The following is a 17,582-nucleotide window of genomic DNA, read 5'->3' on the forward strand; positions in this document are numbered from 1 at the left end:
TTGGGACGGAAAAATAATCTCCCGAATACCACACGAGCTTCATAATTATCTGGCATTTCCCTCAAGGTTCCCTGCAAACAAATAAAGTCGTCAAGTTTTTCAGGAAAAATCACTCGCGCTTCGCGCTCGTGATTTTTTAACCTGAAAAACTTGACTCCTTCATTTGTTTGCAACGAACCTATCGGGAAATACCCGATAATTTTGAAGCTCTTGTGGTATTATAAGTGAAAATCTGTCATTTGAAAGAAATAGAACCAACAATTTGTAAAACTTGAACGGTGAATATAGGTACTAATCTTATTGATTGGGTATCGGTATGTGAATTTGCCAAATATTATTTGGTAACTCCCGTCCATAAACGTCGAGACATGTTTTTATCAGAGGGGCGCAAACCTGCAATTAAATCCATTTAATTATTTCAAAATAAATCTTTTCACGTCAAATACAAATTTGGCGTCTATTACTAACTTTTCCATAGAATCCCATAGCCCAATGGCCCACATTAATGCCTAAATTACGATTTGTAGAACAATGATTTATAACGATATCTTTGTTGACCTGAAAATAAAGACGTTACGTTAATTGAATTCCGGCTTTTAAGGATCTCGTATTTAATATCAAAGGAAATATTACAAGTTGTAATTTACGTTGATGCTTGGTAAATACATAATAGCCTACAAAAATAATGGACTACGTAATTTCTTATTTGAATAATCATATTATGAGAAGTTGTTACCATAATGTGTGTGCCTTCTTGTTCAAACCTAGTGATATTGGGTTGCTGGATAGGCAACACTCTCCATCGCGTATTGGACACAAAATGCTTGCTCAGGTATAGTGAAAACATACCGCACAAGCCCGGGACAGGATCCGGATCATACCTTATGTATAAGGGCTGAAACACAACGCACCTTTCACAAAAACTTGCGTATCAGGTATATAAGAAGGGACAGAGCTTATTGACATGAATGGAATTTTCGTCCCTTACAAAATGTATGGTTCTCATCTCAAGATTAAATTTTTCCGGATCCTAGCAAATTTTGTTTTCCTTGTTTTGTTATTCTTGGTTTTCTGTTTTATTGGATAAACTGATTTTGATGAAGAGGTCCTAATCTCAGATCTGGGGAATATAGACGAAGTGAAAACTAAAAAACCCATCGATACCTCTTTCTTGAGAGATGAGGAGAGTGTTAAAAGGAATTCCTGATTATATTTCAAGGGTTCGCCTGTACGGTCACAGTAGTCGGCGCTGGTTATTACGAAGGTGTGTCTTTCAGCGGGTTCAGTATAGGGTAGTCCCACGACAGAGCAACCGTCCTCTAGTTCTTGTGAATACGTTATATCGTTTGAAGAAATGCGACCGCCCAAGAGAAGACCTGTCTTGCCTTCAACGGGGGGATCCGTGGCTGCAACAGGAGTTAATATCTTTAACTTTTTAATAGTAGTTATAATTTATTCTTCTTTTTATAGGTAGTTATTTTATAGCACTATATTAAAACCAAGGTACAAAAGTAACAGTCCAAGTACAAAAATTAATGTAATTACAAGGTACGTGCGGCGCTAGCAATGATATTTTCGATCCAAAGGCGATGCTTCCCGATGACTGAGTCAGTATGGTAGGCTTATTCAGATTCTCGGACATCTTTCGGAACCGCGCCAGCATGAGATCGCCTTTCTTCATTTGCTCAAGGAATATGTTGAGCTTGTACTGTAAGAAATCAACTTATTACATCATGGGGAAGCAATTTAAAAAACTGTTCTGAATTCTATCATTCTAAATAGTTCAGGAATTTCGGGGCTACATTATGTTTTTTTTCCCATCCCATCAATTACTGCTGAAATAAAGGGTCGTGACAGACGGACAATAAAGTGCTCTTATAAAAAACCCGAGCTTATAAGGTACAAAACCCTTAAAGTGAGTTCATCTTTATGTAACGTAGTAAATGTAGATAAAGTTCACCTCTTCCAATGTGGCCGCCTCATACCAGTTGCCGACGCGAACTCTGTTGCAATAAACAATACCTTTATCAGCTTCGATCGAAGACATTTTTGTAAATTAATATGTAATTATGCAATAAAAAACACAAAGAAAGTTTGTCGCGCTTTCAAAACACTAATGCAATGCATAGATCAAAGATTGAAAAAAAAAGACATTTCAAATGACGCAAACTGTCAAAAAAAGAGGTTTTACTGTGGACTTACTTAATGTCCATTTTATTATAAACTTTTTTTCAACCAGAACTCATTTATCGAAGCTCCTGGGCAAGCCCTACATCAGTGTGTAGGGCAGTAGTGTAAAAAAAATGGTTAAATTAGTACAAAACGAAAGAAGATATAAATTGCAACAGGCCCTATAAGATTTACCATTTACTGTACCTATGTATTCATATTCTGTGGTTAGGTGGTAACCACTAACGATCAGAAGGCGGTGGAATCAACGATGCGTAGATAGTATAACAGGCACATAGCCGCCTTTACCAAAAGCCAAGGATGCCGTAAGAATTTGGGACGTAGTGGGAACAACGTCAACAACGCGTGTACCTAACCGAAGTGTTACGGTGTTAATTTAATATAATTATGTATTATAATCCATTATATACTTAGGTAGGTACTTCCTTGACATATTTTAAATGCAAAAATATCTTTTAAACGGGGATCATATCTTACTATAAAACATTAATTGAAAAGCTTCGTTCGATATGAAGTAAACGAAACGGAAAGTAAGTAAGCATAAGTTGTTACAATAAAATTATATTTTATAAGAAGTACAGACATATTCTTATAATACTTCAGGCATTTATAATACATATTTCTGTACTGTTGATTTTGAATTGAATTTGCCCATTTTTATTTTATTACCTACATTTCGGTTCAGGCATCCATCCGTCCAATCCGTTGTCCAATTTGTACTAGTCAAACCATTGACTATATCCAGATCTAATTAGTCAGACTATAATAGCTATGTACACAATAATGAGCGAAATTAATTAATACCAGTACCCAATCATTTATTACAGGGTATACGTATCAAGTTCTGATAGGTCTGTAATGCAATCCACTAATGTGATTCAATATGGATTTAATTCATTCAAAATTATATCCTAAACGAAGTCTCAGCATTAATTAGGAACGTAATTTATCTGCAAAAAAATGAATGAAATTTTAGTAAGACTATTTAGTTTATGTTGTGTGTGTGTTTAAGTCCAATTTTTGATGCTTCGTCCTGATAATAAAACACCAAGAACAGTCAACACCAAGTTTCTATTTCGAAACCGTATCCACTAACACAAATACAATAAATTAACAAGCAAAAGTAACCTAATGAAATATTACAAATGGTAAAAAGCACGAAACATAAGTAGTACCTAATTAGTTCAAAAACCATTCGTGAAAACAATAACATTTAACAATAATTAGTAAATATTCAACTAATCTTTGGTTTTGGTCTCGACATCACTGACCAAAGTGAACACATTTTCCGCAGTATATCTTCCGTGAATATCTATGTAGTTACGGCAAGTCACTCCACACTCCTGTTAACATAGAGAGAGGTGTTTTGTAGAAATACATAAAGCTATTACTTAAAAAAGCTTTCACACTAGCAGATTTTCCGCTCGGCTTTACGGATGTATCAATTAATGTAGGTAGCTACCTGTTTATGCGATAACAATAGAAATCTTTTTTTTTTTCGAGGGAAATGAGTCGTGGATAGAAAAACCGCGCGATAAAATCCGCTAGTTTGAAAGTGGTCAAACGGGAAACTTCATAGAATGATAAAAAAATGTGGAGCCACATAAGGTTCGTGGTTGCAAGGTAAAAGTACCTAGATACATTTAATGTAGATATTTGGCAATGTTAGATTTAACTCACAGGTCCAAAAAATGTCTGCATCCAATTCTGATTCATGACGCATAAACTCTTGTCTGCGACACAGTTTTTAATGACAAGCTTGGCACCAGTCTAAAAAATATTACGAATTATATTGTTATAAATTTCTCTACAAACCATTGGTAACTCCATTTACACCCTTAATGAATATAGAAATAGCTAAGTAAAGAAAAGCTAAAAAATACCTTAACAGGGCTACCTAATCCTTCAAGCCGATCGCATGGCAAAAGCGGCATGGTAGTGAACCGGCAGTTGCTGTCTTTTGTAGTGCTCAGCCGCATCGGCATGCGGTCTGCTGGAGCGGGCGAGCTGGACGGCGAGTACCTCACGTACAGTGGAGCTGCCTGTCAAACAAACGTTAAAACTGTTCTACTACTACGTGAAAACAAACAAAGGTACCTACACAAAGCTCACGATGCAGTTACTACTAAGCCGCGAACCCTTCTCAAAATCATAGCTCTATTCAAATAAATTAACCTCAGGCTCTCCATAATTCTCAGCCTTCAACAGAAATTCATCACCATATTTCATTTCCTTCCCGCGAACTTGTTCATTTTTAGCACTGGAAGTAAAAGGAATTCTTTGTAAAGTAAAGAGCTCATATCATAATGAAACATAGGCGCTCCGATGAAATGTGTTAGCTACATGTCAGAGGCAAAAACATGCGTGTCTTGCTCAAAAGTTCACTTGACACGAAATTCTAACAAGATTTACATTTTAACGTGAGAAAATTTTATGCAGCTCTAGAAAACGAAACAAAAATCGGAACATTATAGGACAAAATTAGGCGATTCCCCAATAAGACTTCTTGTTACCTAATGATAACGAAAGTGTTCCGACAGCACGGCGTGACGATAGGCGACATGGTCATGAGACAACCATCGCATATATTCTGCACATAGTCCACCTGCCGCTCCCGCACCAGAATCGACATGGCCAACCCGTATTGCTGCTTGCCGTTCGCCATCTTCGCTTTCGCTAACAAAATAAGGAATGGCAACTCAAATCCAAAGTAACTCTGAATCATTGTAGCGTAATGCAGTAATGGTTGTAATATTATACCTGGCATATCCGACGCGACTACTTGTACATTAAATCCATATTGAACGTAAGTACCACTTATTGCCAAAGGTCTCTGCGAAATCATAAAAATTACCTACCTATTTATTAATGCCACAAAAACGCTATAATTTTTGAAGAAGGGCTTTAGATTTACCGTATTTTGTCTCTGTTTTGACCAGAGATCTGGTTCTCTTTCTTTCGGGCCTAATTTGCTAAATCAACAAACAACTGCAAATTATTTTCTTACGATGTTAACTACATATTTCTTCAAACTTTTACGTTTATAAAACAACCAATAATAGGTTACAATAATTAGGAAACTAGTAGGTAAAATACATACTTCTCTCAGTAGATTGCTGAACAACGTTCTAGACCTTTGTAGTAATAGTTCCCGCCTGTCACGTTTTCTGAGAAATAGTTTAAATTCATACTGCAACAAAAATACATTAACATGCTGTTTAACAAACCAGACTAGAAAATTCTATAGTAGGTATATAGTAGATGCACCTAGGTGCTCTCCGTAATCTCAGTAACAACCGTTCAGGGTGTCTTCACTTTGTGTCAAAACGATGGGTCTCAGAATGGTAGTTTTTAATGCTCTCTTGGTTGTAGATGCACGACTAAGACGACTCACTGACCAAGACATCAACACGCCTATTACTTCTACGCTACAGGGTCGAACTCAATAAACGATCGGCAAATTGTTAGCGACAGGTTACTCATTCATTATTTTAGGTTTAGCTTACCTCGTTCTTTAATCTCTCCTCGCTCCAGTTTCCAATTAATACTGAATTACTGTAATTCATAATTAAGTATTAAAATTTCATATAACCATTTAACTATGTGTAGCTGATTTTAATCATGATAATAAACTAAGTTACGGTAAAATTGCGTATTATTTAAAATTTCAACATGAACTTGTCATGAAAACTGATGTATGTAAAATGTATCACCCAAAGTGAAGAATACTTTAACATTTGACCTTCATGACCATGACATATTTATTTGTCTACGGTCGCGGTAGTGAGAAACATTAAAAACTTTTTTCAAAGCGTAGCATTTGTTGACGAGTACTTCGCCACGTAGGCGATCGTAGCAATAGCATAGAGTTTACGTAGCAAAATGCTTGCTACGCCAACTCATTATTGGATATTACTCTCGTCAAATAACTCCTTACACATTTCTTCCTACAAAGGCTAATTTTGATTTTTACCAATATGTAGGTATCATTCTGGGATTTCTAAAAAAGGTGTCCATTCAGCCTCTCATTATGATCAAGGATAAGCAACAACAAATTCCAAAAAAGGGAAAATAAATACAAAATCTGTATTAAACACCGCGATACAATTTTGCTTTAAAAAGTTTTAAGCTTCACTTACAATACTACCTACACCTACACTCCAAAAATATACTAGCAACCCAGGCACTACGTCTATGCCCAGTACGTGCTTCGCTACGTAAAATGTGATAAATAATGAAAAACCGCTCGAACGATTTTGTGCAAACTTCACATAAACCATCTAGGTACTAAAAAGTCCAAAAAAGGCCTAATTATTTTGTTGTATAGGTGAACCCGTTCTTGAGTTATATAATTAAGAGAAGAGATATTAATTTGCCAACTAAATACGTAGACAATGAGAGGTTTTCTTAAAAAAAAAATTGTTTCCAAGAAAATGATAGATGGCGTTGTACCTACTACGTGACTGGGCCTTTGTAAGGTTAAAAAAAACATTGCGCCTAGCCCTTTAAGTAACTTGGTTTTCAAAAACATTCGGATAATGACGTTCCTGTTCCTTCCAGTAACGTACCAAGATCAGCGCCATCTAGGCATCAGCTAGGGAAACCACTTGCTCTTACAACACCTTCAAACCATTTTAAGTTAAAAATGTACATTTCTCAACATATTCAAAATTGGCTTTACAAAAAAAAATTGAGAGGTAAATAGTAATCTGGCAAGTGGGAAATTCCCTGTATACGAGATGCAGAAACCATAAAAATTAACAAAATATTATATGATCTTAAAGCAAGTCATAGTTTTCCGCAGGACAACAGTTATTTATGCAAGCACATATTTTTCTGACAGTTGTATTTCGTTACATTAAAAAAATATATTAATTATTATTGTTATATACGTGACAACATTCCGCTCATTTGCGGGGTAAACATGGACTGCGCTTTCGCTGTTCAGAGTTTGGATTGGAATCCTGAAATTGAAATCAAAGATTTTAAAGATTTTAATTATGTGTATGAAAAAAAAAGTTGAGGAGACTTCTTGTTTATGATAGCGACGACTGTTGACGTTTATAATCTTTTTAATATGTCGTCAATTGTCAAAGTTGAAAGTTCATCAAAGTTCATCGGCACATTATTTTTTGGCAATGAGGCAGTTTGCCATCATTTCGTTTGTATTTTAGCACACACGCGTATTAATTCGTTGTGTCCTGTTTTTGAGTAAAAATGGCATCGCTGAAGGTTTATTTAATGGTTATATCAGTTTTTATGTGTGGAATACAAATTGGTGTTTGTATCACACCAACTTCACTGGATAAAACTTTTCAAAAAGGTATAAAAGCTTACTCGGACGAAAGATGGTCCTTGTGTATTGAAAAATTTGAAGAAGCTTTACATTTGTATAAACTATACAAGTCTGTTGTAATAAACTGTAGAATTAAGTGTAACTCACAAGTTTATGAATCCCAAGTTAAAGAAGATATTGATGATCTAAGTATATTCGAAATGTATTTCAATAAGCGTGACTGTTTAAATAGATGTCAAGATAAAGAGTTTGCTAATATGAACCTAAATAAAACACTTGATGAGTCTACTCTTCATGATATGCAGTCCAAGAAACCTTATGAGTATCTACATGTATGCTATTTCCAACAACGCATGTTTCAAAAAGCTGTCTCAGCTGCATACACATACCTGGTTGCCAATCCCAATGATGAAACAATGAAAAACAATGTAAAATACTACATCGAGCAGCCGGAAGTAGACATGAATGACATAATTGATATGGAGAGTGAAGACTATGTTATAATGTATAACTTGGGGAAGAAATCATACAAACAAGAAAATTGGGGTGAAACTGCAGCAAACATGGAAGAAGTCTTAAAAGGTTACTTTGCATCAGAAAACAATTGTCGGGCAGAATGTGAAAGGCAGCCCGGACAAGAATGGTCTGCAGAATTTGTCATTACCATGTCAAATAATATGGCATCTCTCTTACATTGCCGACAACAATGCCAAGACAAGCTTAGACCTCTCAATTATAATTCTGGAGTGGAGTTTATTGCTGATGTGCTTAATTATCTGCAAGTGGCCTATTATCATCTTGAGAAACTGAATGATGCTGCTCAGGCTGTTGCAAGTTATTTGGCCTTGATGCCTGAAGATGAAGATATGCTTGAAAATATTAAATTTTATAGTAAACAAGTTGACAAAAAAGCTTTTGTGCAGAGATCTGAAGTAGTTCATTACTTGAAACGTGATACTTACGAAAAGAATATACTGATCTTTTTTCACCAAGGACATAAGCATGACATTGATTTTGACTCCATTCTTAACTCTTATAATTTTTTGAAGTAGTCTAAAACATACTACTTCCATATTTGGTGCTATTGATTGATACAGTCTGTATTCAGTCTAATTTGATGTTCCTAATCTTAATAATAACAAGTAAGAAGTAGCATATTTTATATTGATATATTTTTTTACCTTTTTTGCATTTTTATAAAAACATTAATAAACTAAATTATAGTTACAGCTTATCTAAGGTGGAATTCTGCTCCACACTACCCCATTTATCACACAAGCAATGCACAATGCTATCATTTCAGCTTAGACAAGCTTAAAATTATGTACATGTCTACATAAGTAACAAGTGCGTTGTTAGTAAGTAAGGATAAAATAAAAGTGCCATAATTAATAACTTTGTAAGACCAAAGAATAATTATTAAATTTTTCTATGCATATTTTAAAATCTGGTTTCTTTCTCTACCAACACCTGTGTACGTCAGTATATTATTTGCTATTTATCAATTAATCTCGAAAACCATTGGTTTTGTTCGTGTTAAATCTTTCTTTTCACACACTGAAGAGGTGTTAAATTGACCTCACATTGGGCATAAGTGTCCTTCGGGCGCCGCGAGCGCGCAGCGTGAGCGTCGCAATCCCTTGAGCGCCACCGCTCGCTCGCTGGGCAAACGGCGCCAAAATGCAGCACGAACACGCTCGAGGAACGCGTGCGCCTAATTTGGGGGAGGTCTTCAGTACTAAACACAGATTATCATGTGTAGCAAGCTAGTACTAAAAAGTTGTGCGCAAGATTTTGAAGTGTACCTAGTCTGTGAAACCACAGTTCTTTTATACGTGGCGCTAGTGTCGACAAACAAACTCAACATCTCCTAAAGTTGCCCCGTGGAAGGGCGAAACATGTGTCGAGCATAGGTTCTTCGGTTGCATGTCAACTGTGTATTGTGCATATGGATTACCTATTCTGCATGGGCATATGCATAGGAGTATTACAACATCCTGCATCGAACCTTCGATTTATTGTCTCGCAGAGAGAACACTACATATTTTTACTAACATTTTATTTAATGGATTTCCGCAAAGTTGCGTCCGATTCCATAACACAGATGTCATCATCAGCGCTGTCCTTCCACATATTTCGCAAGGAGGGAATAGCAATTTTCATCTTAAGGTCATTAAGTACCTACCGGATTACATCTCATGGTCACCGATAGCAAGTACCTACCTACCTATTAAAACATATTTTATTATTCCGACTATTATTATGCCGAGACCCCAGCGAAAACGACGTGCAAAAGTGATGTAATGTCCAGCTTGCAAAATAAACGATTTCATTTCATTTCCCAACCTATTTTTTTAAGGAAATTACTAACATGATTTTAGCAAGCAATCCCATCATTGATACTTTTTATAAAGCATATAGCAACACCACGTTGCGGAATTATTTATAGGGGCCCAACAGGGCCAAGGTCTGCCGGGGCTGCGGGATGGCGGGATTGTTCGAAAGAGTTACCGCGGCCCTGATACATTAAAGGACTACGACGGAACACGACGATTTTTAGTCAGTAAGAGTCTGACACTCCCTCAACGCTGCTAACCCACAGCGGGTGCAAAAAATGGTAACACAGTTCTTTTTGTTAAAATAATATTTTATGAAATAATAATTATTTCTGTAAAAGTTCCTAAATTAGGAATAGTTAATAGGTTTATTATAGCAATCTTTATTTTATTGACTGAAATTAGTACTTTTATCATCACTTTTAACTACAAAGCGTGATAGCAGCGTAGGTAAATGTGATTCCAATGTTGAGATTTATGCAATTATCAAACCCAAAATGATAAGATGTGTATTACTTTCAATCATTATACGATTTAATGCCATCGAATCATTATTTGGCAGACCATTCGAGTATAATTTCTACTGACTGGCAACACCAAAAATTTTTCAGTACTGGCGATACTTTCCCCGTCTTGAGCTCGTCAGAGGGCGTTTTTGTGTTTCTGTCAATTGATGTTAAAATGGATAAAAGCTGTCGTTTGTGAATAATTTAGAAAAAACTGAAAGTCGAGATTCAAGGTAAAGGAATATTTTCATGATTTGGACTTGGTTTTAGCTATGGCACAAATGTCGTATACTTAAAAACCTAATAGTCAATAGGTATTGCCATGTTCCATACGTAATGGTTGCGTTGTTGTGCGCATGTTGTATATCCTGTCCGGATATGGTAAACGATGTAGTCGATAGATAGCTACTATGTATCTTCTAAGTATATTGATAATAATGATGGATACCTTAATAGCAATGAATTTAATGTTCTTTAATCATAGTACAGAAAGGACCTCTGCATTCCTTTTAAGAAATATCTTAGTCTACTTATGTACATATACCATGTAGGCATCAGTAGGTAGTATATTAATTTGGATGATTGTCATAACATATATAGAGTGCCAAGTCCGGTCCAATTAAGTATTTTCCTTAGACAGATGTAAGAAAATAAATAACTTTTACTCGCACTGCAATTATAGTAATAGGAACCAACTTAATGTACCTCATGATATACCTAATTTATTAACTATGATACCTGCATAAAATAAATTCAAGTAAAAATCGTAGAAAAATCATCAAAATATGTGTTTATTATTAAATTAAAAATTAAAATATTTTTTCAGAAAAATATATAAAAATGGATGTGGCAAATGACAAGCTGAGTATAAAAAATCTCCTGTTCACAAAAGCAATTCCAAACCATGTGATATCAGATCCTGTGGATGGTCATAAAATATTTTCATGTACGGACTGTGGTGACAAGTAAGTTTTTTCTCAATAAAAATATATTTAGGTACATTTGTACACTATAATTCCATAATTGTAAGTTGGATGGTCTATTAAGGATAAGATTCAGCAGGTATGGGTTGGAATAAAACAGTCAATGTTGGCAAGTCATATAATCTTAAAGAAAAAATTAATATGTGCTGTAGTTGTGTGCCGTAATAACCGCAAATGCTAGCCCTGATGTTTTTTTAAACTCGACTAGCTGTTTTCCCTCGGTTTCACCCGCGTCCCGCGGGAACTATTGTAGTTAAAATATAGCCTATGTTACTTGGGAAGAGTAGCTTTTCAAAAGTAAAATAAATTTTCAAATCAGTTTATTAGTTTCAGAGCCTTTACAAACAAACTAAATGTTTCTCTTTATTGTATTAGTATAGAATTATAGATGTAGATAAGAATCAGAAAAGCTCATGGTAAACTGGTAGTTTGCAGATAGTCCTAGGTAAAGCTTAAAGAACGTCTACTAGATGATGTGCATGTTTTTAAGTAGTTTAATTAAACTAATAGTCACAGAACACCTGATATTTTGAGTTTTGAACTAACGTTAAGTACTGTAATTTTATGCAAGATACCTACATAGAAAGGTTTACTTAACAAAGTTAATACACAGTAAAAAAGCTAAAGTTTTTGTGTGTGTATTTACTACTACATTTCTCGAAAATGGCTGACTGGTTTTTTAATGCAATTTGACAGTAAAATAGCTCATGCCTGTATCATATATCATTTTTTATTATTGGCTACTTTTTATCTGGGTTTCCTCGAAACACGAGTGAAACCATGTGGGAATGTTAAAGGCAAAACTTAAAGTAGGGTAAATACGCCAAATGTAGGGGCCCCTTTAGCGATTTTCTGACTGCGGTTCGCTATAGCACCGTCAGTTTCCAACGAAAGATAGTTTCTGATGCGGTTTTGGATAGTTTGATTAATCTATTTCATGTTTAAAGGCATAAGATTGATATTTCTACGAAAATAAAAAAGTAATAAGGCTTAGATGCGTCGAGAACAGAAAAACCCTAAAGTCGGCCATTCAGTGCCCAAGGTCGGTCGCGTTTTTTCCAAATGTCGGCCGGGTATGGGGTGTTTCAAATTAAGGCAGTGACAAATATTATTAACATGATTTATTTTGGCAGAATTCGAATATAATACTAAGTATACATTTGTAATTGTTTAATAGTAAAATATTTTTTTGTTTTCCCTAAACAAAAAAAGTCGTATTCACGACCAACCATTTATATTTTTTAAACTAATAAGATCGGTTTAATAGATAGCAAGTCCCAAACCATAAAGCTACCATAAACATGCCTACAATACATTTAAACTTAACTTCTTTACAATATAATAAATTATAATAAATAAATAATTTCGAGAGAAAAATTTAGAGAAAATGAAAAAAACATAAAAGTATTTTTTCATCAGCCTGTATAGTGGCGCTCGGGTTCGAGGCTGGTCGACATTACGATCTTTAATATTTCTAATGTCGGCCCCTATTTCTTGTACCTTATTTCTCGAGATTCGACTAATATCACCCCGGCCGTTATTAGGCTATTAAACGTCAAATAGATCTATTTGCCTATAAGTTTTGCAAATTCTCTTGTTAAGCCAACGGAATTAGTACAATAGGAATTTATTAAATAGACTGCATTTACTTTAAGTCGGCCACGGCCGAGAATCCGGTTTCAAGTCAAAACTGTTGTCCTAATGGCGGCCTCCTATTTTTCCTTGAAAAAATACGCAAAACGCTGAAAAAAACTATCTTAAAATATAGTAAAAATAACCCATTAATGATAATCAAGCTTAAAACAAAAATAAATAAATGTTTTATCGTTCTAATATCAATCCCCAAAATGTGAGTTTTCACTTCGAGTAAGCTACTTTACATGTTTTGATGTTTGAACGGCGCAATCGCTACTGACGCTCAGTGTGAGAAGAGTAAGTGGCAGAATCGGATAGTAACGATTTGTACGTATAGAGTATAAATCAAGGTTGCAATTCGAGGAGCAAAACTGACACTTAATTACCTTTTGAATGAATGCAAGCTGAAAATGTACAGACGGCCGAAGTTTGGGGGGAGGCCGACATTTGGCGTATCTACCCTAGGTAATAAAGATTGTGCTAGTATGTATAAAAATAACGCCATTTTTTTCTCGGTGTGTGAATACGACCCCCGAGACGGGGGTAAAATCGCTGGAAAAAGCTTGTTTAAAATCAGAAGTCGGTTTTATGTAGAGTTATTTATGTACCAACAACAGAAGATCAACCTACCTCAATCTGACAAATTGTCTTCACTAGACTTTCAACTTTATCACAATGGTCTACTGTCGTCATAAAGTTTAAGTTCGATTGGTAAAATTTTACAAATTCGGGTACGTTGACCTGCTGGCTGTACTTACACTGATTTCATACAATTCTCGTTGGTCAAGCTTTCGCAACCGCGGCTGCTGTGCACGCGGTCTCGGGTTCGATTTCTGGGTTGGGCGAAAATCGCGGGTTTTAGAAATATTCACGAAGCAGCTCAAAGGCTAAAAGTTGGTAATTAATACACCTGTGCATACGTACCTGCACCTGATCTCTCATTCTCTCTCCGTTCGTGTCGAATTACCGTCCCACCGGGTCATAAGGGTGAAGGAATGGTGATCACCTGTGTCTGCACAATAATATGTCCAGCACAGCTGGCTGATCTCATTATACGAGAACAGCTGACGAGGCCGATAGTCAGCTAGGAGGACATCAGTAGTTCGCACGTACCTAATATGTAGTTGTAATCCCCCTCTTAACATAACCCGTTCATACAAAATATTAAAAATCCCGGAAAGATCGATGCAAGTAAATATCGGGTGTGTCGTACCTTATCACATTAAATTAAATACGTAAGTAAAAATAAAATAAAAATAATTTTGCAAACAAAGTAAATAGAATAAAAATATACGAGAATTAGAACACCATATTATAAGTCATTCACAAACAACTGAAATTCTCCCTTGAAAACTGACAGCTGTAAACTGGTCAAAACATCCAATACTCCTAACTTTATTTCTGCTTTACCTACACATTATGATGTTATAAATTATGTAAAACGAAATATGACGAAAAGTATTTTTTTACAATTCGTCATAGAATATCATAAAGTACATTTGATAGGATTTAATGTGATTAGGAACGACACACCCGATATATGTAGGTACCTTTATTCCGACCTATGTTTAATGCCTTACACCTACCTATACCGTGCAAAACCGGAACGGGTCGTTGGTTTTAATATAGGTACCTTAGGTATACATTTTTCTCTGTAAGCGTGCTGCGTTCACACAAAAAGTCAAAATTTCAGGATCGTTTATATTTATATGGTTCATTATGGATGTAATGTTACCGCGTTCCTTATACTTATTATTATTGTGTGAACGCTCACTTAGGATCTGTGATTTTTTATGAGTCAATTATAAAATCTATGACAAGTCAATTAACATATTTATTTCTATCTTTTACAGGTTCATCTTTGAATCCAGTTTTCATGATCACGTCAATCGCCAATCTATGAAGATTACTTACATGTGCCGGCACTGTAATCAAACGAGAACGTTTTTCAATAGATGTAATTTACTGTTTCATATAAGATCTCACGTTTTCAAAACTGCGACAATCAATGTTACTGACTTAAAAATAGAACCCTTACCATTGAGTAATTTCATGATTCTTCCTACGCCACCCCGAACCACCCCGACCAAGATTGTAGACGTTGCAACACCTCAGGGAAACTCGTCACAAAATGCTACAGTTTGCTTGGAGTGCAAAGTAGTTTTAGATAACACAGGAATCGCGTATAAAGATCGAGCCGATCATTACATGCAATATTCAAACGAAGTCTATTCATGTCCTATTTGCTTATTCGCACTGCCAACTACATGCGCAGTGAGAACACATTTGCGTTTGCACTTAAAATGTCCTCCATATTACTGTCCAGAGTGCGGTTCTCATTTGCTGGCTCACAAACATATACATTATCCGTACAACCATGATTGTGAAGGTTTTAAGATGATGCGGGCAACAGCCAGATTAGCTTGTTCCATTCGTGAATGCCGTGTTTTCCATCCTAATGATTACAAATCGCACGTGAAAGAGTATCACATGAAGAAAGTTTACAAATGTCCGTACTGCGTTGTGGCTTGTTTCAATGAAGGCAGTATGCAAAGCCATTTAAAAACCCACCAAACAGACACAAAAGCACTCGTCTTTTACAAATGCGAAATGTGTCCAGGAAAATTTGTGTTGCAAAGTCGCATGGAGAGCCACTTGAAAAGTCACAAGCTCACTTGCGTTTACCCGTGTTGGCCTTGCGGCGTCGTTTTTAAAGATTTATCCATTTTACTTAAACACTTCATGGAAAATCACAATAAAAATGAAACCATGGCAAATATTTTAAACAGTATTTTGAATGAAAATGATCTGTCTGAAAAGAATTCAAAGAAGTTGAAAAGAATATATAGAGTTGTTAAAAGATGTGACCAGTGTCGGAGAAGTTTCACCTACCGTTGTCAATATGATGAAATACACAATCTACCTAACGAATGTCCATACAAATGTTCTTCCACATTTGAGTGCTCCGGGGAATTTGATGTTATGAATGAAAAAAACAATACATGCATCACGTGCTGGATTTGTAAAGCAACCGTATCTCAAGACTGGAATGCAATCAAAAAACATTACGCTTCTCTTCATAAATCGCATAAGTGTCTGGATGCTAAAATAGTCCTCAAGAGACTTGATGTTTCAAAATACATATCTCAACAGAACATTTTAGGCACCAAAAATGATAGCATAAAAACTACTGATAGGAAAATATCCAGAAGAATCCAGAGGCGTCGATATAATAGAAACTCGGTGGCCGATCATGTCCCGCTCGACACACAAACAAGTGAGCGTCAAGCTTCTGGCAAACAATACGTTTGTAACATATGCGGAGACGGTTTTAAACAAAAGCCATTATTAGAAAAACATATGGTATCTCATCGGGATCCATGCATGGCTTATCAGTGCATGGAATGTGGGCAAAGTTTTGTTGTTAAACCCACTTTTTCGAAACACATGTTGTTAGAGCATGATATATCAGATGTAGAAAAGTATATTAAAGAAAAAAATTGTTATAATGTCAATGCTCTCATAAAGTACCAAAGCAGCGAAGTTATTTCCAATGAGCCACTTCGTGAAAATCAGTGCACAATTTGTCGAGAAGACTTCGAAGGTCCAGAAGAATTAGCGAAACATTTCAGAGTTCACGGTATGGCGTTCTTAATGAAAAACAATTCGAATAAGAGTGAATGAAATGCAGCATCATCATCCTCCGAGCCTTTTTCCCAACTATGTTGGGGTCGGCTTCCAGTCTAACCGGATGTAGCTGAGTACCAGTGCTTTACAAGGAGCGACTGCCCTATCTGACCTCCCCAACCCAGTTACCCGGGCAACCCAATACCTCTTGGTTGGGCTGCGTGTCCACCAGAGCGGATCTAGGCTGCGGAGTGGAGAAACTGAGAAATATTAACCAATAGGATTGAAGAGCGTAGATTTTGTGCAATCTATTGGTTAATATTACTCAGTTTCTCCACTCCGCAGCCTAGCTCCGCTCCGGTGGACAGGCAGCCTTACACTGGTGTTAGACTTACTGGCTTACTAAAACCATCATCACACGGAAGGACGGTGAGCCACCCAGAACCCACCGCCTGCAGATCCGCGCATAAAATGGCCCGGATTCGTCTCGCGACACCCGGTGCCCATGATGCTTCCCACGTTTACAGCGGCGGCTGGGTTGAGAGGTGCGGTCTCTCAATTGAGACGTCGGCATCCCTCTCGCTCCAACCATAGCTTGAACAGAAGATAAGGCGGTGATCCTCCTAGGCAGGTCTTATTTAGTTAAGAAATTTTCACAAAGCTATCTTTCATGGAGAAAGCCGGGTTGATCTTACTTTTAAATCCAGAGATGTTGGCATTTTTTCTTTCTTTCGGTTGATATTAAGATATCAATGTAATAATAATAACAAAGACAGGCGATAAGCAGAAATATATTTAGGTATGTAATTATTATCTTTACGACTGAGTAGTAACAAGTGTCTATTTTAATAATGAATGTGTAATTGAAAAAATAAAAATTACTATTAATGATATCAGTCTTTATTTCAACACCCTAAAAACTTTTAAAACAAGAAAGTAAAAGACGAATTTTATTCTGTTCCAATTCCAAGCCAGAACATAAAACCAGTAATTCTTAAAAGTAGCCCAT

At 36.1% G+C, this 17,582-nt stretch overlaps 4 protein-coding genes across 5 annotated transcripts; 2 read left to right on the forward strand and 2 right to left on the reverse strand.

Moving 5' to 3' along the window:
- Nucleotides 1-243: 243 nt before the first annotated feature.
- Nucleotides 244-2,122, reverse strand: LOC110375148 (cilia- and flagella-associated protein 161). Its single transcript, XM_021333154.3, has 6 exons — nucleotides 1,961-2,122; nucleotides 1,546-1,708; nucleotides 1,165-1,406; nucleotides 737-895; nucleotides 469-558; nucleotides 244-393 (listed from the first exon to the last, which is right to left on the reverse strand). The coding sequence occupies exons 1-6, from the start codon at nucleotides 2,045-2,047 to the stop codon at nucleotides 298-300; spliced, it is 837 nt and encodes a 278-aa protein (XP_021188829.2). The 5' UTR covers nucleotides 2,048-2,122; the 3' UTR covers nucleotides 244-297.
- A 1,121-nt stretch (nucleotides 2,123-3,243) lies between these two features.
- On the reverse strand, nucleotides 3,244-5,919 carry LOC110375149 (cilia- and flagella-associated protein 161). 2 transcript variants are annotated; one of them, XM_021333155.3, is made up of 8 exons: nucleotides 5,697-5,913; nucleotides 5,291-5,380; nucleotides 4,951-5,023; nucleotides 4,704-4,866; nucleotides 4,366-4,450; nucleotides 4,074-4,232; nucleotides 3,871-3,960; nucleotides 3,244-3,533 (listed from the first exon to the last, which is right to left on the reverse strand). In XM_021333155.3, exons 1-8 carry the CDS (start codon nucleotides 5,754-5,756, stop codon nucleotides 3,429-3,431), a joined length of 825 nt encoding a protein of 274 aa, XP_021188830.1. In that variant the 5' UTR covers nucleotides 5,757-5,913; the 3' UTR covers nucleotides 3,244-3,428. The 2 variants fall into 2 exon arrangements, with proteins under 2 accessions (XP_021188830.1, XP_049692210.1); XM_049836253.2 differs by lacking the exon at nucleotides 3,871-3,960 and having other exon boundaries at nucleotides 5,697-5,919.
- A 1,340-nt stretch (nucleotides 5,920-7,259) lies between these two features.
- Nucleotides 7,260-8,932, forward strand: LOC110375152 (cartilage-associated protein). The gene has a single exon (XM_021333157.3). The coding sequence runs from the start codon at nucleotides 7,408-7,410 to the stop codon at nucleotides 8,536-8,538; it is 1,131 nt and encodes a 376-aa protein (XP_021188832.3). The 5' UTR covers nucleotides 7,260-7,407; the 3' UTR covers nucleotides 8,539-8,932.
- Nucleotides 8,933-10,437: 1,505 nt separating this feature from the next.
- Nucleotides 10,438-17,464, forward strand: LOC110375151 (zinc finger protein 532). Its single transcript, XM_064043586.1, has 3 exons — nucleotides 10,438-10,561; nucleotides 11,155-11,293; nucleotides 14,800-17,464. Exons 2-3 carry the CDS (start codon nucleotides 11,169-11,171, stop codon nucleotides 16,628-16,630), a joined length of 1,956 nt encoding a protein of 651 aa, XP_063899656.1. The 5' UTR covers nucleotides 10,438-10,561; nucleotides 11,155-11,168; the 3' UTR covers nucleotides 16,631-17,464.
- The last annotated feature ends 118 nt before the right edge of the window (nucleotides 17,465-17,582 follow it).

Source organism: Helicoverpa armigera, chromosome 3 (genome assembly GCF_030705265.1).
Source record: "Helicoverpa armigera isolate CAAS_96S chromosome 3, ASM3070526v1, whole genome shotgun sequence".
Taxonomy (NCBI): domain Eukaryota; kingdom Metazoa; phylum Arthropoda; class Insecta; order Lepidoptera; family Noctuidae; genus Helicoverpa; species Helicoverpa armigera.

What these genes read in the sequence shown, in the direction of transcription:
- LOC110375152 (XM_021333157.3), top strand. Translation starts at nt 7,408, where the DNA reads ATGGCATCGCTGAAGGTTTATTTAATGGTTATATCAGTTTTTATGTGT.
- LOC110375148 (XM_021333154.3), bottom strand. Translation starts at nt 2,047, where the DNA reads ATGTCTTCGATCGAAGCTGATAAAGGTATTGTTTATTGCAACAGAGTT. An exon ending in GCTAGCGCCGCACGTACCTT is followed by an intron (nt 1,407 to 1,545) that starts GTAATTACATTA and finishes CTCCTGTTGCAG; the next exon opens with CCACGGATCCCCCCGTTGAA. An exon ending in CTATGGGATTCTATGGAAAA is followed by an intron (nt 394 to 468) that starts GTTAGTAATAGA and finishes ATTTAATTGCAG; the next exon opens with GTTTGCGCCCCTCTGATAAA.
- LOC110375149 (XM_021333155.3), bottom strand. Translation starts at nt 5,756, where the DNA reads ATGAATTACAGTAATTCAGTATTAATTGGAAACTGGAGCGAGGAGAGA. An exon ending in AGTCGCGTCGGATATGCCAG is followed by an intron (nt 4,867 to 4,950) that starts GTATAATATTAC and finishes TTATTTTGTTAG; the next exon opens with CGAAAGCGAAGATGGCGAAC. An exon ending in AACACTTTCGTTATCATTAG is followed by an intron (nt 4,451 to 4,703) that starts GTAACAAGAAGT and finishes TTTTACTTCCAG; the next exon opens with TGCTAAAAATGAACAAGTTC.
- LOC110375151 (XM_064043586.1), top strand. Translation starts at nt 11,169, where the DNA reads ATGGATGTGGCAAATGACAAGCTGAGTATAAAAAATCTCCTGTTCACA. An exon ending in TGTACGGACTGTGGTGACAA is followed by an intron (nt 11,294 to 14,799) that starts GTAAGTTTTTTC and finishes TATCTTTTACAG; the next exon opens with GTTCATCTTTGAATCCAGTT.